The 27012-nt window shown below is 42.7% G+C and overlaps 1 protein-coding gene across 1 annotated transcript in view; it reads left to right on the forward strand.

Annotated features, from left to right (window-relative positions):
* The window catches only part of LOC125231670 (ATP-binding cassette sub-family G member 4), a 93359-nt gene that overhangs the window by 54193 nt on the left and 12154 nt on the right, over nt 1-27012 (forward strand). Inside the window, exons 6-8 of the mRNA XM_048137177.1 lie at nt 18296-18482; nt 20660-20774; nt 25332-25570. Of these exons, the coding sequence (XP_047993134.1) occupies nt 18296-18482; nt 20660-20774; nt 25332-25570 (541 nt within the window). The remainder of the gene's footprint in view (nt 1-18295; nt 18483-20659; nt 20775-25331; nt 25571-27012) is intronic.

The following is a 27012-nucleotide window of genomic DNA, read 5'->3' on the forward strand; positions in this document are numbered from 1 at the left end:
ATAGGTACGTATATTAAAATCGACTAAATAAGTGGCTACGTAAACTCGTATACCCCTTATTAGGTAGAAACAGCCATTTGATACATTTTAATTATTTAAAAAGTTATAAAATAGATACGATAATATACGCTTAAGAGGATACGACAGCGAAAATGCTAAAATGGAAAGGAGCCCCCCTTTCAACTTGGGAATTTTAGTTAAATATACAAGTGCTATTAACTAGATTTATCGAAAAAAAATTGTCCATTAAGAACAACTCAGTCAAAAGATATTTCAAAAAATCTTTAAAATCGAGGTTCCGCTCTCGATTCTTTCCTCCTTCAAAACTTAATCAATCGGAACGAAATTTGAGAATCTGAATAACAATGAAATAATCTATGTCGGACCGTTTAGATTTTTTGGTTAATTGTTACCAATCTTGAGTATCACACCTTTTTTTGCGCCACAATGAAAAAGGCCGTTTTTGGAATTTTTTGATTGGCTCAAGAGTCTTTAAAAAGCAGAATATCAAAAAAATCAAAACGGTCTGACACAGATAAAAATAATAATAATTTGTGTTGAAAAAATCATTGCGCTATCTTCAAAAACCAGGGAGGAAATAGTCGAGAGCGTTTGGAGAATGAACCCTACCGTATCGTCTTAAGTGGCGCTTAAGATGTTTTCGTCACGTTCTAAAGCGACGGTCACCGTTTCCCATCAGGGGGCTCGTCAGCTCGTTTGCCGACTGTCACATTAAAAAAAACTCATTTAACAGGAATTTGAAAGGCATATAGAAGTTATTTTAATTACGACATGAAATGTACCTAGTGAATACGCCTAACTATCACTATGTGTCCTTGAGGCATTGCAACTGCACAATTTACATTAGCATTTCTTTGCCAATCAGGTGATATGTGCCTTTCTCGAGTATAAGGTACCACCAGCGCCGGATCGAAATTAAATGATGACAGGGTAAAAAAATAATACGATTTAGCGCCCCTTGGATTTGAAGAAGTTAGAAATTGGCAACCCCAGGTGCCGTAGCCGAATGGCATTTCTGCGACGCCAAAGGAAAATGAAACGCCGCGAAAGGTAGTCTGGCTCTGTCGCGCCAATACGCAAGAGCGATAGAGATAGATATCTACGAGCGTTTCGTTTCGTGAGCGTTTCGTGAGCGTTTGTGCCATTGATTCGGCTACGTACCTAGACCTACCCAGGACGGCCGGGGCATGGGTACAGGTAAAAATAAAGTGAGTAGGTACGAAATTGCATGGAGTAATTATAAATGAATTCATTAATATTTGATATGCGTTTTTGTAGCTCACTGTACTTATATTAGTACAAAATTCTTTAGTGTCGTTGTCTTTGTTCTAAAAATAAAAATATGCAAAGTGTAATTAAAACAAATTGAGCACTACACAGACGTAAATAACTAAAAATAAAGCAAACAAAGATCATTATGTAGACACGAAAAACAAAACACAAACGTGTACTGTAAACTCATACTGTACGAGTAGGATGTTATAGCCACGATTTGATACAGACAGAGTGTCGTATCGCATAAGGAATCTTATATTTAGACATTAGGTCGCCATTATTGACGTATTGCAAGACTAAAATCTTTTGAAAATTGTTTTCACCAAGACTACGGGGACAACGTCGTCCAGGCTGTCCTCGAAACGTCGGAGGCAAAGTTCAATAGATAGATAGATAGATAGATAAATTCTTTATTCAACCACAAACTTACATGCTTTGCAACACAATAGGCTTGTGTCGTTCACGAACTATGAACTGTTAGGAATAAAATCCCATCAATGACCGAAATGAACTGAATCTTTCCAGGCTCTGAGATTCGGTCTTTGCTCATTTAGTTCAGTATTGGATCGGCGAGCGCGAGCTGCGCGAGCGGTTTGGATCGAGAACGAGTGTCTGACTGCGCCGACCGAAAGCGAGAGCTAATTAGCAGAGCAACAAAAAACGTCAAGTTTTCATATTAAACTTCGGTTACTTACAACCTTTGGGCCCGGAATGTTACTATCTGTGGACTATTCGTATCATTTTGACACTATTCGGTCCCATTCGTTCTGATCTTTCCGACCGCAGTGGTCGCTGGTCTGGCTGAACTAAATGAGCAAAAGACCTAAAAGAGCGAACTAGTTCGTGGGAGCGATTGAACGAGATCGGAGCGCTCTGATCAACGAACGAAACGGCACAAGCCTACAACACAAAACAAAATAAAGAAAGACGAAATACTAAAAAGACTTAACATAACATTATACAATAATTAGGACACTTATTAATTTAACTGAAGTATTGGTCGTGGAATGTCAGTTGTGGTATAGAATAGGCGCTGACTCAGCATACATGCTACGGAAGCCGCAGCGCTGATCTTCCGTCAGAACCATGTCAGAACCTTATAAATTTAATACTAAGGGAACGACCTAGTGCAGCGCAAGTCGATATATATTATATTTATAGAGTGTACGAGTAGATAATAAATAAGCAAAATATTATTACAAGTATATAATGTTCATTAAACGCAATAAGAGTAAAGTAGGTATGTAAGTATGTATGTAGCGCGGTAAGCCCTGAGCATAACATAATATGAGAGTATTTGGATCAAACCCCTGGAAATGATTGGCAGATCTTGATTGTGTAGAACCAGCTAATACAAAAAACATTACATATCTAGAATTATATGCAATACATGGACTGCTGACATAATAATATACTCGTATCAATGTACGTTAACACATAGCTATTTCAAGAGATACATCGCGTAAAACATGTAACATATTTTTTTTAATACTACGTCGGTGGCAAACAAGCGTACGGCCCGCCTGATGGAAAGCGGTCACCGTAACCTATGGACGCCTGCAACTCAAAGTCTCACATGCGCGTTGCCACCCCATTAGAAACTTGTACATTCCCTTTATACCTTATTTATTCCTTTTATTCTTGGCATTACCACAAAGACAGATATGTATGTCAGCAAAATAAATTACCCGGTTTAATAAATACAAATACATACAGTATAAAGAAACTCGTTTTATTGGGGTCTTAAAATAACGGCATTCTTTTCAGCCTAATTTATTTTCCTACATCGTGTTGTTTTTGATTTCTGATAAAATCAACATGTCATAAAGCTCATCAATAAAAGCTACCTAGTACCTACCTATATCGCTTTTTGTTACATTCGAAAACAAATCGGTATTCACACATAATAAAATTAAATGCAATAATAAATGTGAGAGAGCCTTAAGAATTACATGAAGGTTAGCGTCATGTGTCACGACACATGTCAAAAAGTCGTAGAGATATTAAAGTCAAAATACCTACTCATGACATGATTACACTTCTTCAGTCATATTTTTTTAATGAATCTTCTTCTTTTTTAGGGTTCCGTAGTCAACTAGGAACCCTTATAGTTTCGCCATGTCTGTCTGTTCGTCCGTTCGTCCGTCCGTCCGTCCGTCCGTCCGTCCGTCCGTCCGTCCGTCTCGTCCGTCCGTCCGTCAACAAAGTGCAAAAATAAAAAATTGAAAAAAATGTTTTATTAGGGTACCCCCCTACATGTAAAGTGGGGGCTGATATTTTTTTTCATTCCAACCCCAACGTCCGTGATATATTGTCCGCGGATAATCTCAGTAACCGTTAGCACTAGAAAGCTGAAATTTGGTACCAATATGTATATTAATCACGCCAACAAAGTGCAAAAATAAAAAATTAAAAAAAATGTTTTATTAGGGTACCCCCCCTACATGTAAAGTGGGGGCTGATATTTTTTTTCATTCCAACCCCAACGTGTGATATATTGTTGGATAGGTATTAAAAATGAATAAGGGTTTACTAAGATCGTTTTTTGATAATATTAATATTTTCGGAAATAATCGCTCCTAAAGGAAAAATAATATTAATATTTTCGGAAATGCGTCCCCCCCCCTCTAACTTTTGAACCATATGTTTAAAAAATATGAAAAAAATCACAAAAGTAGAACTTTATAAATACTTTCTAGGAAAATTGTTTTGAACTTGATAGGTTCAGTAGTTTTTGAGAAAAATACGACAAAAGTAGAACTTTATAAATACTTTCTAGGAAAATTGTTTTGAACTTGATAGGTTCAGTAGTTTTTGAGAAAAATACGGAAAACTACGGAACCCTACACTAAGCGTGGCCCGACACGCTCTTGGCCGGTTTTTAAGTTTATTAGATATATTAATGTATTCGGAAATCAATAAAAACACGGTGTATAAGCATTTTATCGTCTGTCGCTAATAAAACGCAAATGTCGCGCCTTTGTTGACATTGTCTTCCGGAGAAATTTGAGAACTGCTTGCGAACTATTACGTTATACCTAACTCATCGGCATCAAATATATGTTTACACTTGTTTACTCTATGTCTGTGTAGTTAGGTTGACATATGTATACATGTATTTGGCGTCGGGCGCATGTGTAAATCAGCTTAACGGCTGTTGACCTATTGGTCGATGTTGGCGGAGGTTTGTGCCAACTGCCGCCGGTTTCAGGGCCGTTGACCCTAAACATTTGGACGCGTTGCCAACCTTTGGACAAATGCATGGAACTACTGCAATGCACCAACCTATACTTCGTTTCTTTTAAGATTAGAATTATCTGTCAAACGGGTAAACAAAGAAGCAGTGGTCGTAGACCTTCCTTCTTCGATTTCGGCCGATACCACTGATTTCTTGGAACTTATAACTTATAATACTATGTACATAAGTTCCAAGTAATCAGTGGTATCGGCCGAAATCGAAGAAGGAAGGTCTACGACCACTGCTTCTTTGTTTACCCGTTTGACAGATAATTCTAATCTTAAAAGAAACGAAGTATAGATGTGTAGTTTAGCTCTAATGAGCATATTTAATGAGACACTTCGGCTGTATTCATAGCTTTATTGCTGACTGTACTTAACATTTTTGATTGCTAAACGCAGGGAACTAACACAAAACAAGAGGGCACAGAACCTGCATAATAAAATAAGCAGTGCAATTTATATAAAATGGAACTTACTCAATTTAGGCATTTTACGTTATTAATATGACAGTTACGAAGAAAGTGGCGTTTCCTCCACATTCTTTACCAAACTACGGCAACGCAAAAGGAGGAATATGATTTAATTTCTAAATACAAGTTTATCTTTTGAAAAATCCCTTTACAAAAAAAAAAACAGTCGAATTGAGAACCTCCTCCTTTTTTGAAGTCGGTTAAAATGGAATTATACTGCACATGCTGATGCTAATGTAATTACCTTAAAATTTAATGTTATGTACCTAATAGTAAAATAATTACATAGATTATTTTCCTAGATAATCCAGACTAGCAAAGACCACAAAGGCAATGTTTCTTCAGTACTTATGCATAGTTATTAAGAAGTCATTTCCAGAAATAATCATGGTTTGTAATTACAGTATTTCAAGGTCACATTTACAGAGTTGCTAATGATGCAATGTTGTTGATATAAAATCACTTGCACGAGATTTAAATTAGATATAGAATGTATTCGTCTCTTCAATCGTGTAGGTACCCACAATAAAATAGTTGATTAAATAATCAACTATAGTGGGTAGGTACTCGATTAAATCACTGGATTCAATCATCAATGACTTTTCATTTCGAATCAAGGAAATACGCGTAGGTATGTTTTAAAAAATACTACTGTAGCACGACCAAGTTTCCCACGCGTAAAGCAGGTAGAAGGTTCCGCCGGCCTTTCCGATTCCAACGGTACCGCACCATTTTTTCTACATTGCGATGGCCGGCCACTGCAGATGCGCGGGTCCAGCGTCCCGTTACTCCCGTTACACCCCCTCCACGCGGGGTGACGCCACGCCGCAGGAAGGAAGGAAGCGTCGCTTTCACCCACGCCGTCGGGTGGTATAAAAGCCCGCCGGGACACATCCCAAGTCAGCCCCCCGGATCCACTTGCTCTGCTCGGACTCTACCTGCTGCTCCTGCTGATCCTGCCGACTTTTCCTGAGCGAAAAACTCTGCTGGATAGCGCCCGGTTCGCCGGAGGGGACTACCTGCACTCCACGCTGCCCTGCCGATCGCCCCGGCTCTAGACTTCACATTTCCTAGGCCCTGCTCAAACAGAATCACCTAGGAAGAAGTCTCAGAGCTAGGTGCCGAGCGGCAGCGATGCGTCGCACTGGACCCGCCTCCTGACACCGACTGCGCCCGATGGCCGACGAACGGCCGAAGCCTCCCCCCGACCCCGCGGGTCGGGCGGGTACTTCGAAACTAACGATTTCCGAAGTACCCACCGCACCGACGAAGAAGCTCGCGACCCCCCCCGTCCCCGCCGATGGGGTGGGTAGATCGAAACGCGAGTTTCTCGACCTACCGACGGAAAAGTTGCCGAAGGCAGCCGACCCCCCCGCCGCCGCGGGGAAGGACGATAGCCAACTTAGCAACTTTTCCGCCCCGACCAAGGACGACGACGCCAACAGCTCTACTGGCGCCGCCGTTGAAGACGAGATCGCCGCCCTCATCAGCAACCTGGCCAACGCCACCGACACCACCACAGCTGCGGCCCTCTCCAGCCGCCCGCTCTCTCCGATCCCCGGAGAGGCCTCGCCCAGCGAGTTGTTAGCGCACACCCGTGAGCTAATAACGAAACTGGCGGAGGCGGGTTACATGCCGTACCCATTTTTTAAATGGATGGGCGCGTACCTGAGACTCCAGGCCTACTCTATCGGGGAAACCACAGAGCTGAAGCCCGAAGACGAACCGCTGCGCCGCATCCTCGACGAGCTCCAGGCGCAGGACTTCTTCTCGTCCCCATCAGGGAAGAGGAAGCTGCACGGCAGCCCCACAGCCAGGCAGGATCTGAAAAGGTCCTGCACCAACATCTCGCCGCCGACCGACCCCCGACTCCGTGCCCGCTCCGTAGCCCCCCGGCCGGAGACCTCGACTGCCTGCACCCCCGCCTACAGCCACGTGACCGCCGCGGCCCCTCCCCTGGACCCCGGACTCGCAAGCGCTGGCCCTGCGACCCTCGGCAGCAAGGCTGCCACTAATTCAAAAAAAGATAATAACTGCACCCAAAAAAATAATACCGAAGTCGCTAAAAAGAGCAATAGTGACATGCAGCCTTGCAGCGACGATGTGAGGGTAGAAAAAAAAATCAACAAACCCAAGTACCCACACATCGTTGCCGAAATCTTACCCGACTGGCCGAGGGTCTTGAAGGACATCGCGGCGAAGCTCGGGGAATCCCCCATCACCAAGAACATGGGGGCAGGTGTGCGGTTCGAGCCAGCGTCGGAAAAGGAGTACCGCCTGGTCGACCGCCATCTGAGGGACGTCAAAGCCGAAGCGTTAAGGCTGAATGAAGAGGCCAAGAAAAAAGGAGAACCCCCCGTCACCGTGCCCCTCTTCCACGTCTACGGGCTGGAGGACGAGAAGAGACACAAGGTGGCCATCAGGGGCCTCCCCGTCAACACGCCAATAGAAAACATCAAGGACGCCTTGAAGGAGAAGGGCCACCCGGTAGAATACGCCAAACAGATCAATGCGAGAGCGGGTCGACCTGGCTGCATCTACTTCGTGCAGCTAGAGGGACCCGCCAGGGACCACGCGCCAGCGATCTACGGGGTGACCGAGCTCCTCCACATCCACGGGGTCAAAGTGGAGGCATGGAGGGGCAAGAGGGGACCCAAACAGTGCCACCACTGCCAAGGCTTCAGGCACTCATCGCACGGATGCCACAGGGAGCTCGCCTGCGTCCGATGCGCCGAACCCCACCACGCCAGAGAATGCACGCGCCCTCGAGACCAAGAAGCCACCTGCAAAAACTGCAAAGGCCCTCACCCGGCCAACAGCAAAAACTGCCCCGTTTACAAGCGGGAAATGAAGAACCCAAGGGCTGGGTGCTCTGCCCTCTCAGCCCCCGTCCCGAAGAAACCAGGCCCCGCCACAAAAGCTACGATCCCCAAGCCCACGGTGGAAGAGTCGGCGCCAGCATCACTGATGGCCCCGGCCAACCCCCCCACCCAAAGGGGGGTTAGCGGATCGCAGCACAAGGCGCCGGGCCAACCGAAGGCCAAGACAACCTCCACAAAGGGAAAAAAAAAGAAGAAGAAGGGAGCTCCAGCCCCTCCCGATGCAGCCCCGAGCGTGACGTCAGCACCTCCAGCAGCATCATCAACGATCACGAACTCCAACCCGCCTGCCGCTACCCCGGACCTGGCCGCCCTGGTGGGGCAGCTCGCCGTAGTAGCACAGGCGCTCACTGCCGCCCTCCATACGCAGCACAGGCCTAGCTAAACTGCGTATAGTCTACTGGAACGCTCAAGGGCTGCGGCACAAGATCGGGCAACTCCGCACGTTCCTGACGTCGAGGAACGTGGATGTCATGCTCGTTCAAGAGACGTTCCTGAACAACGACACAGCACTGAAATGCCCCGGCTACGTCACCTACAGGAAGGACGAGACCCGTCCCGACGGAGGGGCGTACCGTGGCCTCGCCATCATCATCCGAAGGTCCATCGTCCACCAGCCGGTGGAATACCAGCCCCTCGACTCCCTGCAGGCGCTAGGAGTCGACATCCGAGTCTCGGGCAACGACCTTCGGATATACTCGGTCTACCGCCCCGGCGGCAAACCTGGCACCCTTTCCACGGATATCCAGCGGCTACTCAGTCCCCCAATGCCGGTCATCATGGCGGGGGACTGGAACGCCAAACACCCCGCCTGGAACTCTTCATGGCAGAACACAGAGGGACGGGCACTGTACAACGCAGCCGTGGACCACAACTTCGACATCTCAGGACCCGAAGAGCCGACTCACTACGACGTCGCGCACGGCTCCGAGGATGTCATAGACTTTGTGGTCCACAAGAACATCACCGCTGTCATGGAGCAAGAGGTGCTGATCGACCTGCCTTCAGATCACCGACCGGTACTCCTGACCCTGGAGGAGCTGCCGGTCAAGGCACTCTCGACCAAACCAAGGACCAAAGTCTGCTGGGAGACCTACACAGACATCCTGGAGGAGAAACTCCTCCCTATGCCAGTCTCCACGGCGGAAGAGGTAGAGGCAGCTGCAGCCCAAATCGCCACCAACATCCAGGACGCGCTTACCAAGGCCTCGCGTACCATCCAGAGCGGCGGAAGACGTCCTCTCCTGCCGCAAAGGATCAAGGATCTGATTCAGCAGAAGCACGCCCTGCGAAGGAGATGGCAAACCACCAGATGCCCCACATTAAGAGTGGAACTCAACGCCCTCGTAAAGAAGGTCCAGAAGGAGCTCCAACTCCACGATGCCGAGAGATGGGAGAGCCACATCGCGTCGATGGTCGATGACACCCCCTCCATTCATCGCCTATGCCGACAACTCGGCACGACGCGAGAGTCGGTTCGCCCTCTCCAAGACTCAGCCGGACAGCCCAAATATAAAGCGGAGGACAGGGCCGAGATCTTCGCCGAACACTTGGCCAAGCAGTTCCGCCCAAATCCCATCGGCGACCTGGAGCACCACAAAGCAGTAGAGGAACACCTGGAGAGGTACCTGGAGCAGCCGCCGACGCCAGACGAAGACCCGATCTTCTTCTCGCCCGGCCAAGTACAGCGGACACTCAGACGCTGCAAACCCCGCAAAGCCCCGGGCCCGGACTCGATCCCGAACGCGGCACTATGTCACCTACCACTTCGACCCATAGTGGCGGTGACCAGCCTGTTCAACGGGATCATGCGCTCGGGGCACTACCCGAACGAGTGGAAACTTGGCCGGGTTATAATGCTGCCAAAACAAGGGAAAAACAGAGGAAGACCGGAGAGCTACAGGCCGATCACCCTGCTCAGCACCCTCTCCAAGGTGTTCGAGCGGCTCCTGCTGGGCAAGCTCCAGCCCTTCCTGGAGTTAAGACCTGAGCAGTTCGGCTTCCGCGACGGCCACAGTACCACCCTCCAGCTCACGAGGGTGATCCACCACATGGAGGAGGCGATGAACAAGAAGGAGCACACCGCAGCCTGCTGTCTAGACATGGAGAAGGCCTTCGACAGGGTGTGGCACGAGGGGCTAGTGTACAAACTGTCGAAGACCCAAGCCCCCAGACGGATCGTCAGAGTGGTGGCTTCATTCCTGACGAACCGACGCTTCCATGTCAGCGTAGAAGATGCCACTTCAGGAGAGCGCACGATCCTAGCCGGCGTGCCACAGGGCAGTGTCCTCTCTCCAGCCTGCTACTCCCTCTACACCGACGACTTCCCAGTCAGCGGAGACGTCAAGCTGGGCCTCTACGCGGACGACGCGGCACTCTTCGCCGCGTCCCTGAACCCCCGCCACGCCGCCGTCAAGATCCAGAGGTCCCTCGACGCGCTCCCTAGCTGGCTGTCCAGGTGGAGGCTGGCGGTCAACGTAGGGAAGACACAGGCTATGTTCACCGGCTTCTCCAGGAAGCCCCCACCCCCTCTTCGCCTACTGGGAGAGGACATCCTATGGAAGCCGCAGGTCCGTTACCTGGGCGTCACAATAGACCAGCGGCTGACCATGAAGGCACATGTGGACGAGGTGGTTCGGCGAGCCAAGGTGGCCCGCACTCTGCTTCGCCCAGTCTTCAAGAGTAGCCTCCCGCGACGCACGAAGCTGGGGGTCTACAAAACCTATATACGGTCTCGCCTGACGTACGCAGCCCCAGCTTGGTACGCAATGGTATCAGAAACCAACAAGAAGAGGCTGCGTGCGCAGGAGAATATGACCCTCCGCACCATCCTCAACGCCCCCCGCTACGTGCGCAACGAGTCCCTGCAGGCTGGACTCAGATGGCAGAACCTGGACGCCTTCATCGCAGACCTCTCAACGCGAATGTTCGACCGCGCCGACCACTCCCACCACCAGCACCTACAGGGCATAGCGCCCCTCCACGCTCGCCCACCGGACAACCGCCGCTACCGTCAGCTGCCCAGGTCGCTGACAATTAAGGCCGACGAAGAGGAGGCTTCGTCGCCACCAACAAGAAGAAGATAGAGCGTCACAACAACGCCACAGATAGGCCACCAACCCATAGGCCTATCACCGCAGCCAAGCCTAGAGGGCAACAAAGGACCCGTCCGTAGTAGCGGACGGCGAACCAAAACCGCCAAAAATCCCCAAAGGGATGGAAAGGCTGAGATCTTCCCCCAGAAGGGGGGTCGACAAGAGAACTCACGAGCTCCGGCGTCAGTTTTTTCCCAAGTCAGTTGACATCCCAGTCTGCTCCTAACTAGGACCTTACTCTAGGCCTAAGATAGCTCCTTGCTAAGTACGGAGAAAGCCCGTTCCGATCACACATTGCGTAAACCCCTGCGTTTGGCGTAAGGTCGCAATTCCGATCACACACGGAGAGTCTTCTACTAGCAAGGCGTGAGCCCGGTTCGGAGTACGTCTCGTCACGTCACCTCTTTTCGGTACACCCGCTACCGTCGCGTCCATTAGTCAAAGTGAAGTTCAGTGAAAGCAACAGTGTACAGTGCTAGATATACCACTCACGGCATTCGTGTTACTTAGTGTTACTAGACTACATTGTATGAAACTATTTGTGTAAACCTGCGTGTAACTCTTGTGTTGTCTAAATAAATCCAATTGGAATCGTTGTTGTTGTTCTGTTAAGCCAGGCCTGAACCCTCACCATCTTATAAGAGTGTCGACTTATTGGGACCCTCAACCCAATTAGTCTGCGCTCGGTAAAGGGAACAACATCACCCATTTACCACCTTTTACAACTGGCGCCCAACGTGGGGCCCTGGCTTCAGAACCCAGAACACGAGCACAACACAGAGCAAAGATGGCCATCAGCATGACCGAAGAACAGCTCCAGCGCATCATCGCAGCTCTAGCACCGGCAAGCAGACAAGGTTCATTCGCACGATGCAACGCAGTATACGACGGGACCGGCGAAAACGAGGCTGCAGAGACTTTTCTCGCAGCTATCAACGTGTACAAGAAAATCGAGAACATTGACGACGAGAACGCTCTCGAAGGGCTTACCCTCCTTTTAAAAGGAGACGCCGCTGTCTGGTGGGAAGGTGCCAAGTCAGACGTCAAGTCCTGGACGGATTTTGAGAATCGGCTTCGGCACGCATTCGCCCCGAAAATACCAGCGGACATCCTGTATCAGAGGATAATAGAACTCAAGCAGGATGCGAAAACCCCCACTGAGAAGTTCGTCGCAAAGAAGAGGGCACTCATAGCCCAGCTGCCTGCACCAATCCCACCGGAGACCCATCAACTCCATATGATTTATGGTCAGCTCCACTTGAATATACGGGAAATGGTGCCAAGAAGCGCTTTCAAATCGATCGACGAACTTCTGAAACTCGCACGGAGTGCTGAAGAAATCCTATTGGAAAAGAAGACGAGCTGGGAAGAAAATGTTGCCTCAGTACCTTCAAACAATGAACGGAACACTTCAGGCCGACAACGCTGCGAGTACTGCGATAAGAACGGGCACGCCGAAGAAGATTGTCGCACAAAGAAGCGGCAACAACAAGAGATGAGCTCAACTGCAGGGGGAGATGCGAGCAAGGTTGCTCTATCAGCACCGGTTGGCATCAGTTGCTACGGATGCGGCAGACCCGGCGTCGTTCGCAGCAAGTGTCCTAATTGCTGCAGAAATGAAAATCCAGGAAACCAGAACGTCGGTCTATGTTCTTGGGCCCCAAGCGTCCCTGGTGAAATAGGGCAAAGCCCTACAAAAGTTGAATTAGGCTACACGCTAATTCCCTCAACGGAAGAAAGAAAAGAAGCATTAGACAAGAATAGTCAGGAAGCTTTGAAGTTGCAGCCACGTGATCCAGCAGTGGTCATTCCAGCTCATGCTGAGCGTGCTAAACTTGCACCAAAACAAGATAGCTCTGACGTAAAGTCACAACGTCAGCTCGCATCATGCATAGTCACTCGGAATAGTGACTGTCTGGAAAAGATTAAACCTCCCCAAGATGCAGCGTTTGCGCTATATCATGAAGAGGTGGTGGCCCCTACGGAACCACCACTCCAGCCACTCAAAAACTTCAAGAAGAAGACTAAGAAGCCCAAGGGGAATGTAAAAGCAAAATCGATGGAAAAGAAGAAGTGCTACCTCGTGCTGGCTCCTCGCCGGGACGTCGTCGGATCCAGAGGGGGAGACTGTAGCACGACCAAGTTTCCCACGCGTAAAGCAGGTAGAAGGTTCCGCCGGCCTTTCCGATTCCAACGGTACCGCACCATTTTTTCTACATTGCGATGGCCGGCCACTGCAGATGCGCGGGTCCAGCGTCCCGTTACTCCCGTTACACCCCCTCCACGCGGGGTGACGCCACGCCGCAGGAAGGAAGGAAGCGTCGCTTTCACCCACGCCGTCGGGTGGTATAAAAGCCCGCCGGGACACATCCCAAGTCAGTTGACATCCCAGTCTGCTCCTAACTAGGACCTTACTCTAGGCCTAAGATAGCTCCTTGCTAAGTACGGAGAAAGCCCGTTCCGATCACACATTGCGTAAACCCCTGCGTTTGGCGTAAGGTCGCAATTCCGATCACACACGGAGAGTCTTCTACTAGCAAGGCGTGAGCCCGGTTCGGAGTACGTCTCGTCACGTCACCTCTTTTCGGTACACCCGCTACCGTCGCGTCCATTAGTCAAAGTGAAGTTCAGTGAAAGCAACAGTGTACAGTGCTAGATATACCACTCACGGCATTCGTGTTACTTAGTGTTACTAGACTACATTGTATGAAACTATTTGTGTAAACCTGCGTGTAACTCTTGTGTTGTCTAAATAAATCCAATTGGAATCGTTGTTGTTGTTCTGTTAAGCCAGGCCTGAACCCTCACCATCTTATAAGAGTGTCGACTTATTGGGACCCTCAACCCAATTAGTCTGCGCTCGGTAAAGGGAACAACATCACCCATTTACCACCTTTTACACTACCGAATTAATTCAATATTGTAGTTGGTTTTTTCGTTTTTCTTTTATAGGTTTAACTTTAGGTTTTAATGTTATTGTACCTTAGTTATTTAAATTATATAAGTACTTAAATTATATAAGTACTTATATAATTTAAATAACTAAGGTACAAATATGTTCTTTTATGTCAATTTAATCTTTTTTTATATGTAATGCCTCGGTTAACTGTCCCAATATGATGATCATTACAAGCTTTTATATATATTTATTATTTATAATTATATTCTACTTGCCTTGTTAGTAGGGTTCGTTTGGGTCAAAACGTAGAAGCTAAATTTGACCCACTTCCCGATTTCCGATTGAGCTGAAATTTTGCACACATATATAAATCACGTGACAATGCAATATTATGGTATCATGGAGCTGATCTGATGATGGAGCAGAAAGGTGGTCATAGGAACTCTGTAATAAAACGTCGTACCCCCATCGAGTAAGGCGTTTTTAGAAACGTCTCGGAGAGCAGTAGATGACTGTTGAAAGAAAGCTATAGTCGGCGATAAAAGCTTGTGCCAAAAATTTTTTTTTTGCAAAAAAACTTATTTAATATTTCTGAAGTAGGTAGGTAAGTACTACTAGGTATCTTGTCTGAATTTTAAAATTAAAATTGTTGTTGTTTTGTAACGGGGAGTTAAATATAATGAAAATGTTATAATACATTGATACAAAATTAAATTTTGATTGTAATAAAGAGCTTTCAAATCTTCAAATGCTTAGATGCAAATCAGATACCTAATATGACATTGATTTTAAGGAAATTTTTTTGGTGTAACTTACTCGTATTTAATCTTTCACTTCCTCCCCTATATGACCAAGACCATTCATATTGTTGAGCGGAATATAACTCCATATCATGAATAATAAAGGTCTTTGAATATGCATTGTAATAACTGTAAGTCATAACTGTCATAAGGTGTTGAAAATGGCATGTACTGTGTACTCGTAATTATAATTATTCTATACAGTATACATTATTGTTAGCTGCCATAGTGTAAATAGCTTCATATTGTCTCATCTGATTCACTATTCTGACTCATCTCTTATCTAGGTCCATAATTCCAACTGAACTATAGTAACTATTTAGGTACTCATTTTACTCGTAGTTGCGTCCAAATCTAACACCTTTAAACGAGCAATTCTTGTATATTTATTTATCTCGGAAACAGCCCTAATGATTTCGCTGAATTTGTTATGTGGGGTTTTCGGGGGTGAAAAATCGATCTAGCTTAGTCTAAGGTCGTGGAACGCGAATTTTCGAGTTTTCATGCGTTTTTCTTTCGCAATATTAAACCCAAAATAAAATAGCAGCCAGGTACTACCTCACATGATTCAATTATGATTAAGTGTGTCGCTTAACTTCAAAACTGGGTAAATCCATTCTGCTATAAGGTTGATTATCTTTCAGATCAGATTATATTTTTTATATATTCAACCTTAAAGCAGAATGGATTTACCCAGGTTTGAAGTTAAGCGACACAAGTAGCCTTGAAGCTAGGAACACACTACGCGGACGTCCGTCGTAAAACGACCGCGACCGCGACCTAACAGTGTGCACGGAACAAAACATCCAGAGAGCCAGATTTCGATCGGACGTCCGTGCGCTCAAGGCCACGTCCGCGTCCGTCGACCGATAGTTTGCACGGTTATGTGTATTTCCATTGTCCAGATTCCGTCCGCGGTCGATTTACGACGGACGTCCGCGTAGTGTGTTCCTAGCTTAATACTTAATGTTTAACCTTTAAAGACACGCCACCTCATGTTATACTTACAATGGGGGTATCGGGACCACATAGAAACCTTCACGATGTGACACGAGCTTGTCAAATCCAAACTTTATCAGTATGACATTACGAAACAGAGCACTAGTCTTCGTGAATGAAACTAGCTATTAAAACAAAACCAACAATCTTGAGACAGCAAGAGTAGCAGTTGCGAATTCTTCGTTTCTTATCTTTTTTGATCAATACTTGTTTTAAACTCGTACATACTATGGTTGTGAAGTCGTTTTCGCGGTAAAGTTAAAAAAAAAATACTTGGATTTGAAATTGCAGTTGCACCTTGTAGTAACATTATAATTATTATAACGTAGTATAATAACGGGTAGGTATTATACTCTATACTTTTAGGTATTTAAAAGAACATAAACAAATAATTTGTACAGTTTCAGGTAGGTAGGTATTAGTTAACTTACTTATGCAAAGACTTCTTCTTCTTCCTGCTAGACCTGTTCCCATTTACTTGGGGTCGGCCTTCCTTGTCCTCAATTTCCATCTAGCACGGTCTTGTGCTGTCTTTATTTAAATGAACTTCTTTTAGTTTAGGTAAGTGTTCAATATTATTCGAATATCTGTTGGTTGATTGCAATGCGCAATAACCAAAATTAAGTGTTTTTTTTCTTTTTTTAGTTTAAATGCAACTCAAGAAACAATTGCGTTTTTGAATTGAAGGTGATTTTAATCTCAAAAACCGGCCAAGAGCGTGTCGGGCCACGCTCAGTGTAGGGTTCCGTAGTTTTCCGTATTTTTCCTATCAAGCTCAAAACAATTTTCCTAGAAAGTCTTTATAAAGTTTTACTTTTGTGATTTTTTTCATATTTTTTAAACATATGGTTCAAAAGTTAGAGTTTTTTCCTTTAGGAACGATTATTTCCGAAAATATTAATATTATCAAAAAACGATCTTAGTAAACCCTTATTCATTTTTAAATACCTATCCAACAATATATGACATGTTGGGGTTCGAATGAAAAAAAAAATATCAGCCCTCACTTTACATGTAGGGGGGGTGCCCTAATAAAACATTTTTTTCTATTTTTTATTTTTGCACTTTGTTGGCGTGATTGATATACATATTGGTACCAAATTGCAGCTTTCTAGTGCTAACGGTTACTGAGATTATCCGCGGACGGACGGACGGACGGACAGACATGGCGAAACTATAAGGGTTCCTCATCCTAGTTGACTACGGAACCCTAAAAACAATTATTAATATACATAAGTATATGAATATTATGAATACCTATTTATCCGATTAGTAACGGATAATCTCAACTTAATTAAAAACTTTGTGGTTTCGTTTTGGTCCAAGAGACCAAAATACCTTGTTTTGTACAATAAATACATTTAATGACGTTCAGTGCATCCTATTCGTATTTCAAATATCATTACGTAAATATCGGCAGCTACAGTTGTTCGTTTTTTTTAATGTAATTTAAATTATTGAGCCACATTAAGTTAGGTTGGATTTATTATAGATGTTAATATGTTTTGTAAGTGTTTCATATATTATATTTTTATTATACCTACACTGTTTTAAACATCCGAACCTGGAGAATTAAAGTAAAGAGGAATAAAAAAATGTTTCGTAAAGCTTACAAAAAAATATTCCATAAATAATACATTGACGAACAACCAGAAGGTATCGCATATGGCTGTCAATATATCACTTCAAAATAACAATGAAAAATTAACACACTTGCTAAGGGATTATTATATTTTTAGTAGCAGGAAAACAAAACAGACTAATAAATTCGTGGTGTCCTTGGAAATTAAATATAAATATGATTTAAATGTTGATAAATTAGCCATGGGTCTTCAAAACCCTAAAAAAAAGATTAACTCTGAGGTAAGCCTTCAAAGAGATTAGCCCTGCCTGTATTCGTTTTCCTATTTCGAACAAAACTCTGCAAGGAGCGAAGAATCACGTTTGTATCTCAATAATACATGTTATATTCTGTTAGGTTACAGTTTAAAAAATACAAGGTGTAACATGAGCAAACATGCATGCAATGCATTGGGCTGGCAACATTTCATTGCAATATTTTCTTTCAACCTCTTAATTGCCAATAGTGGCACTGAAACTTGAGCAGTTTCATACATGAGGATATAAGAGTGACTTTATGTATCTATGTAGGTAGGTAGGTACGTATTTAGTTCATGTAACGTCCGTTGGCGCTTGTAAACGAGCGTTTAATGTCACGCCACGCTACATCCGACCGGACCGATTCAAGTTCGGTCGCACTCAAAACGTAAAATCTGTCTAGCCATGTTTTTATTTTAAATTTATGCTTTTTTTGTTCCTTATGTTTCTTCTTTTGTATGTTACCGTGATTTTTCTCACTTAATGGTCTTACCGGAAGAACAGCGCTGGAAGTCGCCAGCAATATCCTGAGATGAGGCCGTTTCGTGGTACTTTATTACTATTTTATGTCAGTGTAAAATCGTTTAGGTATTATCTGTGTGCTTTCGAATAAAAAATATTCTATTCTACACGTATATTCTATTATTTGTACATCATCACCACAAACAAGTAATTGTGACGAAGTGCAGCTTACTGCTTACTCAATAATTTCTTACCTATCTTAATAATTTCTTCACAGACTATCCATCGCCCTTGAGCTAGTAAACAATCCGCCAGTGTTCTTCTTGGATGAGCCCACCAGTGGGCTCGACACCGTCACCACAGTGCAGTGTGTGAAACTTCTGAGACAGTTGGCGAGGCAGGGTCGCACTGTTGTGTGCACCATTCACCAGCCCGCGGCTTCGCTACTGGAGCTATTTGACCAGGTATGTAGACTAGCCAGCTATATATGTACCGTGATATATTTGTTATTCGTACAATAGTACAGTGTGTGAAAATGCTGAGGCTGTTGGCGCGACAGAATCGTCTTGTGATGTGCACTATCCATCAACCGAGCCGGCTGTCTCAATATTACATCTGTTTGATCAATGATCGCGTATAGACTAGCCCCTTATTCATAAATGTACTCTAAAGTTTAAAAAGCCGATAAAGTTCGTTTGTCTCTTTCCGACGTATTGGTGTGATAGAGAGGGACAAACGAACTTTATTGGCTTGATAACTTTAGTGTACGTTTATGAATAAGGGGGTAGGTTTCTAACCTGTTTAAACGGTGCAAGAAACTGATAATAATGGCGCGGCAGGGTCGCCTTGTGATGAGCTATCTAAACGAGTAATAATGTGAAAATACTGTCATAGTTCGTGTGGCCGGATTGCGCTGTCGTCTGTCGTGTGCACCATCCACCAGGCGGACGCCTGCCTACTAAAGCTGTATAATATGTTATAGGCTCTTTTGTTATGCGAAGTGTGAATAGATTCACTTGGTGATCTTAGAATATCTTGAATAAAATAAAGACAGTGATATTACTGAGTTCCTCCTAAACATTGTCGACGAAATATGAAATCGACATAACTACAGATAGCAAAAACAATAGGTACCAATCACTAATTATATTTTGTTTGTATTTATTTACATATAGGCACTTACATATCTTCGTTAGAGTATTAAAAAGTTAACAACATTCCCACATCGACAAAAGAAAAAACGTATCTAAGTACTTAGCCAAGTATTAATAAAGATAATTAGATGCAATTATTGTACTACATCGCTTTTGCATGCATAATGGTCGTAAGGCGTATAATTAAGCAATATAAATGATTGTTCTCTTAATATCTACTTTGTACTCAATATACCAACTATTCATCTACTTATAATACCTCATATCTAGGTAATTAGGAACTACATAAACAGGTGTAGAAGGTATTAATACTACATAGCATGCGTGGATCCAGGGGGGGGGGGGTCATGGGGGTCATGACCCCCCTGGAGCCTAGGTTGGCCATACAAATAGACCACGTGACCCCCCCCCCTGGGGCCTGGGCCTTTACCACGTGACCCCCCCCTGGGCACGAAGCTGGATCCGCGCTTGCTACATAGTAAACAAAATCTTTAAAATCTTTGCGTAGTATTTTATAAACGTGAAAATTCGTATGTTTTATTTGAATGAAAGTTATATAGGTCAAAGTGTTTGTTTTGAAATTTACTAAGCTGAAATAAAGAGAAGCCTTGAAACAAAGCGACACCAATAGCGTGTGACACGCTTATCATTGTTAGAAACTTTTGAATAAGAGATTGGAATTAAAAACAATATCCCAAGAAACAATGGCCGGACCACGTATTCTTATCGCTTAAGAGCTCTGGCGGGTTGTAAACTCAGTTAGACTATAATAGTTTGAAATATCTTGCGTCGGATCCGTGCACTCACATATCACGCTAGCGGTGTGACGCTTCTCATAACGATTTGTACCTTACAAATAACCCGCACTTGCATCGATGTGCGCAGGCCTTCGCCATTGGAACGAGTTCACGTATCTTAGACTTCTAAGACTATAATATTCGCATCAATTTGAAGTTCGAACAGAAAAAAACAAAGGGTTTTTAGATAAGCGATACGAATAACATCGATTTGTTGTGTACTACGGTACGTACTGGTCGTGCTGGTTAAGTTGTTATCTATTGTTTCCGTCGAAAGTGTCGCTAATGGTACTTCAGCACGAAGCTATTAATTATGTACGGGTTTTGCATAATGAGTTTAGAGTCTCTCTAACTAATGAATGATCAAGTGTGGAGTGTTACAAACGTCATGTTTTCATGGAATTGTTGTCATTGTTCTTGTAAGTAGGGCAAATATGACGAGATATAATTTACTAACAGCAAAGATAATGCAGCAGTAATCCGGTGCCAAATGGCCCCAAGATTACTGCTGTGACATTACTGCAGCCACTAACTGTCAAATTCCTTCGTAAAATGGATGAGTGGAAAGTAAATGTTTAAATTTGACTGGCAAGAGGCTGCGCAGGATCGGGTCAGGTGGTGACCTCTCATTTTGGAGGCCATGATTCACTTTGGATCACAAGGTTTTTTTAAATTTAATTTGTATTACAGGTGTACGTGTTAGCTGATGGTCGGTGCATCTACCAAGGAGACACGGCCGCTATGGTACCTCATCTGCAGAGCGTCGGCCTGCCATGTCCACGGCACCACAACCCTGCTGACTTTAGTGAGTTTCTACCTTAAGTTACCCGATAACCGATAAATAAACATATAACGTTGAAGATAGTAAGTATCCATCACATAGCATCAAAGTGAAGATATATTAACAGTAGCGACAGTATTCAGGAAGGATGTAAATGAAAGAAGTGGACCAGCAACTTCTGAATATTCCAAATAAAGTGTTGATCTGCCCCTCTAGCACAACTTGTCTTGTCGCGCGCGAGTCCATACTTGAAGTCGCGCTTGATGTATAGACTCGCGCGCGACAAGGCAAGTTGTGCTAAAGGGTCTGGGGCCCATTTCTCGAAGCTACAAGTTACAATTTACAAGTGGTAGTCAATGTCTAATATGACAAGTTGGAAAGAGACTTCCGCTTGTAACATGTAACTTTCAGTTTTGAGAAATGGGCCCATGAACTGCTTAGTATAGTCATTGGGACGATCATAACGACGGCTCACATGAGTGAGGCGAAAGCTAACACCGAAACAAGTGATATGGACTGACGCCTCGTCAAAGTGTTAGTCAGCATCAAAGATAATAAAATCACTACGGTCACCATGTCCAAGGCACCACTCAACCCTGTTGAATTTAAATATTATTTTCTACCATCTAACACAACTCAGCGGTCTAGCAAAAGTAGCACATCGTAGTTTCATGGTTATTTCGGTTTATGATCTAACAACATAAAATACTAAAACTGCACAGTATTCGTCTGTGTCAAGTTATACAAGTGAAGCTTTTATTGTGTTAAAGCTATAAGTGGCACCAAGTGAACTGGTTTCGAGACTTTACAATATTTTCGAAAGAACTGCGTTCGAACAAGTAATAAAATTACAAAAAAAATACAGCGCAGTAACAAATTATAGGTACAATCTGCAAAACAAATTAAATGTGTCGTAAAAATTATCTCATTCACACTAGCGTGGTCATAATAAGATCGAGAGAGATAGTAATGTATACCTACCTGCCTATTCCTGTAAGGCTGGTCATCACGTTTGTTTTCTTAGCAGCTTCTATACCAATTTATATTGTTTTTGTAAGGTGGTATTAGTTTCATACAAATCAAGTTGACGAGTGCTGATTAATAGAAAAGTAGCTAAGTATATTTACTTAGCTAAGTACTAATCTTACGAAAAGGCTCATTAGATATTTTAAAACATTATTTTGAGTAAATTTTTTTACAAGGAATATAGTTTACAGAACTAAGCTACCAGGTTAGGGGAAAGTGGTACCAAAAACAGCCGTTTTACAATCCGCAACCACTGAACTGTGGATGGACTTAATGATAACTTCGCGTGAGAGCACACCTATACAACAATTAAAACAAATGACGACCGGTTTTTCAGTATTGCCTAAACTTCTACTTATACGTATATTATCTGTTACAATGTAGATTTGTAAACATTGCAAACATTAAGCCGTTAAACGAAATAAACAGCTACGATTATGAGAAGGCCAAGGTCGCTTTAAAAGCCTATCATTCGCCTCGGAGCGTCAACAATCTTCTCTTGGCTACATTATTATTTATTTTAAGAATAGAGGTCTAAAAGTATACTTGTCTTGTTATGTTATCCAACAGATTGACAATTTGACAGTAGGCGTGTCTCGCGGTCATAAGGTAACTGTACACTATTCCGGGATAGTAAAATGTGGTACATTATTCCGGGATACTTTGGTTTTTGTCTCAAAATAAGGAAACTATCAGTAAAATCTTAATTTAAGGCAGTATTTTATTAACTATAGATCAAATAGAACCAAAAAAGTCGATTAGCAAATATCTATCATATCTTTTGAAGCCGTGAGGTACCTCCAAACGCGTCAGTCGCAACCACGCAGTGGTTTCTATGGGCGTGTTTGACGGTGAGCTTAACGCGGCAGCGGAACTTCTTAAGGGTTTACTGTGATGCGGGTAAGTTTATTTATATTAAATTTGTATCATAATTGTCTTATAGTTATTAAAAGACATTTATATCATCTTTTCAAATAAATTTAAAGCATATTTTAATTAAAATACCCGCTCCCGGAATAATGTACACCATTTTGACGCGGTGTACATAATTGCGGGAGTATCCCGGAATAACGGAAACACAGTCCGCAATGTTTTTATGTTTTATTACTATTTGCGGTGAAGTATATTTATATATTTGATGTAAATTTATTGAGTAAAGATTACAGATTATAGTGTCATAATTACGGTACATATATTTTTTAGATTTTAGTCTCATAATTGAGTACGAAATGTATACTCGTTGAGTAATACGTGCGAAATATTGGAGTGTGGCATCGACATTAAATTTGTTTTATTTCACAAAATTAAAGCACAAAGGTTACTTATTTCGATGTTTTGAGTATAATTGTTATATAATCTTCCAATGTACTAAGAAAAAAATCTTGTTTGTCTTTTAATATAGCCTTCGTTTTGACTGCCGTAATTAAGTACACGACTTTATATGAGTGTATCTTATTCCGGTATGCCTATATAAAGTATATTAAAATATAAAAACACAAAATAAGGTATAGAGACCCGACTATTATGTTTTTGAACTTCCTTAGTTAGCTAAAAATCTTTATACCGCATATTGGTTTGTCCGTCAGTCAGTCTGTCCGTCTATGATTTAGCTCAATCATTATTACTACTAGAAATCTAAAATTTACATGAGGATAATACATAATAGGATAGACATATATAAATATAAAATAGTACAAATTAGTCAGACAGTCAATCTGTGTAAGAACGGCCTATAATATTTATTTATTGAGTACTATTTATTTATATATACATACTTGAATAACGTATCACCACCATATATGTATACGGTGTAGCTCAGTGATCACCAGTACCAAAAAACTGAAATTTTCACGAGTACCGTGCAATTTTTATAACCGGCGGCGGGAAATTAAATTTTGAAAAAAAGAAAACCCCGACATTGTAAAGCGTTTTTCATCAAACATGGCTTTACACTCTCGACTAATTCAGCTTTCAAACGAAAAAAACTAATCTAAATTGGTTCATCCATTCGAAAGCGATGCCTTAGACAGACAGTAAAACTTATAACACCCTGTCATTATATCATACAATAGTTATACCGTAAAATATGTATCATATTTCCCATCCCACCCCAACCCATCAAAACATTGCCAATTATAAAAAATACACTCTGTATAAGCATCTATCAAAACGATATGTGCATTTAAGTATATATTTATGTAAACAATATTTTTAATTCGTTTTTTTACATTATGCTTCAACAACGTGGACTTTAAAGGTATCCCGTAATTACGTACAACGACTCCCGGAATTGAAGCCATACCAAAATTGTATCCCGGAATAATGGGCAAACTAAGGGTTAAGTAAAACAACGGTAATTTCTATAAATTAGAAGTTACGATGCAAAATAGTGTCTTAAATCCATCGTAGAAGACTTATCCTTAAAATAAAATAATTAACACGACTAGAAACTTCACACTTTTTTTTCAATCCTCACTCAAAGTAGGAAACGTCTTAAGTTCCCGTAATATGGGACAGTTACCTTATGTATGTTATTTGTCAGTGACAATGTCGACACGGAAATTCAAATATTGGCAAAAAAAAACGAATTTCGAACTGATCATAATAAAAAACTGTTGTTGTTTACGTTTCGTACGAAGGCTTAGGAACACACGAATACAAATACAGATAAGTAATATAAATTAATCCGTTTAAAGGTGGTTATAAAATATGGTATGAAATAAAATTCAAACTTAAGGCCATGAATTGGTTAATTGCTTACAATTTAATAACCAAAGTTATGGAACCAGTGTTTCAAATTATACCTAATTGCATCGTAATTTAGTTATGGGTCCCCCCACATCTAGCGTCTCGCGAGCGTCGCGTCGGGCCAACTGTATGGGCAAAGCCTGACGCCGCGTCGACGTCGCGTCGACGCGGCGTCTTTTTCCATACAGTTGGCCCGACGCGACGCTCGCGGATTATGTTTTTTTGCGTATGATGGTTTTAGCAAATAATTGTATATTAATTTGATTCTGCTTAACCTTAACACTGACTGGTAGATAAGCTTGGGAATTAAGTCTGGCTTTTGTACTTACTGTACGTTTTTTCTATTATGATCTATGATATAAGAGTAAATAAGAGTAACATTACGAAACAGGAGGGCGATTTTTGAATCTCGCATACGGGATTTTGTCACTAAAATACCGGTTGAAAACGGTGACTTGCTTATTATTTTCAGTGTCAATTTTCCGAATTCGAACGCGTGAGACTCAAAAATCGACCCGGAGAGAAATATAGATGTCGATTCGAGTGTCGACAAATTAAAACACGAACAAAGATAACGACAGTAATTATAAATTCCCTACTCGCACATTTATCGTATAACGTTTAAAGTACATTAATTATTTGTATTTAATTTGCTAGTAAATATCACACAAGAGCGACACTGTTTTCTTGCACTAGTGCGATTTATCGCCACTCTTTTCATATTTCCTCTTTTCCGCATTACAAATGTAAGTAATACATACCTAACTACTACCTATTAATTTATTCATGGAATGAACTTCTTTCCAGTAATCGAAGTGACAGAAAACCCGGACAACATAACGTTACTATGCGAAGAAATACTAAACGGACAACTGTACAAATCGTCAAAGCTTGAGCAGACGGAGCCAGTCAACAACATGGAGCTGAAGATTTGTTATCAGACAGAGGAGGCTCAGGAGACGGAGATCATGCTGAGCAACGAGAAGTGCTTATATAAAGTGCCGAAGTATAATGGCAGTACGTCGAGCAGCTCTTTGACTAGTCAGGTAAGTGACACATCTTCCTACCCTTATCCCATATTATGCGGGGTCGGTACAACATTGTCTTCCTCTTCTATTCTTCTCCATCTTTCGTTCCATTAGCATCGTTGTTTGGGTTTACCCCTCCCTCTCCATTCGTCTCTACTATTATTTTGCCTATATGAGATTCACCCCTCTAAACTGCTACCGCACTAAACTGCTAGGTACTCTTCATCAGGTAAGCGACAAAGAATACCACATAATTGATTTGAAAGTAGCGATCTCCAATCGAAGCTTCAGTAGACCGTTGTACCTACAGGTATGGGGGGGTTAGTCCATCTCATTGATTTCTACGACGGCAACCTCATCAAGTATAAAATACGCCTCCTTTTCTACTTCGGCGATAGCAACTGCATGTTCCAGTGAAGGTATTCTTACACGCCTATTATGAGTTTTATTTTATATGACTGTCTATTACTAGGCCAAACTTAGTCTTAAAGACTCTCAGGTAGGTACTTCAATAGTTATATATTACATAGAACAATTAATTAGATACTTAATATAATAGATTTGATCAGACACGCAATTGTAATCCAAGGTTCTTATTAGAATGAATAAAAAACCTTGGACTAGCTAATTTTATCAAGTTATCATCGCCGGATATATTCGTTTTAATAAGGTGCGTGCGTAAGTAGGTATTAATAGTATTAGTAGGTACTAGTATTTATTCTAAAACAGGTATTTAAATAAACAATCACAGACAGATGTATTTATTCATAACAAAAAATAATTTCCCGTATAAAAACGTCTGCCAGTTACTAAGGAAGTAAAATTCCACAATTTGCATATATAAATATGCAATAACTTTTATTTTTTATCAATATTGAATGAACCTCGTGTTTTGACGACCGGTATTACCTAGGGGCCTACCGTGGGACTCATTCAATATGTGTATTGAATGTGTATGTTAGGCCAATTGGGCCATTTTTTTCAAAGTTGTCCACCCCATATTTTTTTTGGATTTGGTATTTTTTATGTGGTTTCCACTCAGAATCGCGAGCTCTTTCAATCCTAATAGGAGAAAAAAGTGTCCCAAGTTTTTTTTTATGGGATAGGAGGCAAACGAGCAGACAGGTCGCCTGATGGAAAGCGATCACCGCCGCCCATGGACACCCGAAACACCAGAGGTGTTGGAGGTGCGTTGCCAGCCTTTAAGATGGGTGTACGCTCTTTTCTTGAAGGTTTGAAGGTCGTATTGGTCCGGAAATACCGCCGGGCCGATACGACCTTTTTTCCATTCCGTTACCATTTTTTCACACATTTTGTATGACGGTAACGGATTACGGAATGGAAGGTTTAAAAAATGTATGGAAATCTTGGGACATTTTTTTCTCCTATCAGGATCGAAAGACCTCGTGATTCTGACTTCTGAGTATGAATCGTGTAAAAAATACCCATGTTACAAAAAA

Source organism: Leguminivora glycinivorella, chromosome 12 (genome assembly GCF_023078275.1).
Source record: "Leguminivora glycinivorella isolate SPB_JAAS2020 chromosome 12, LegGlyc_1.1, whole genome shotgun sequence".
NCBI lineage: Eukaryota > Metazoa > Arthropoda > Insecta > Lepidoptera > Tortricidae > Leguminivora > Leguminivora glycinivorella.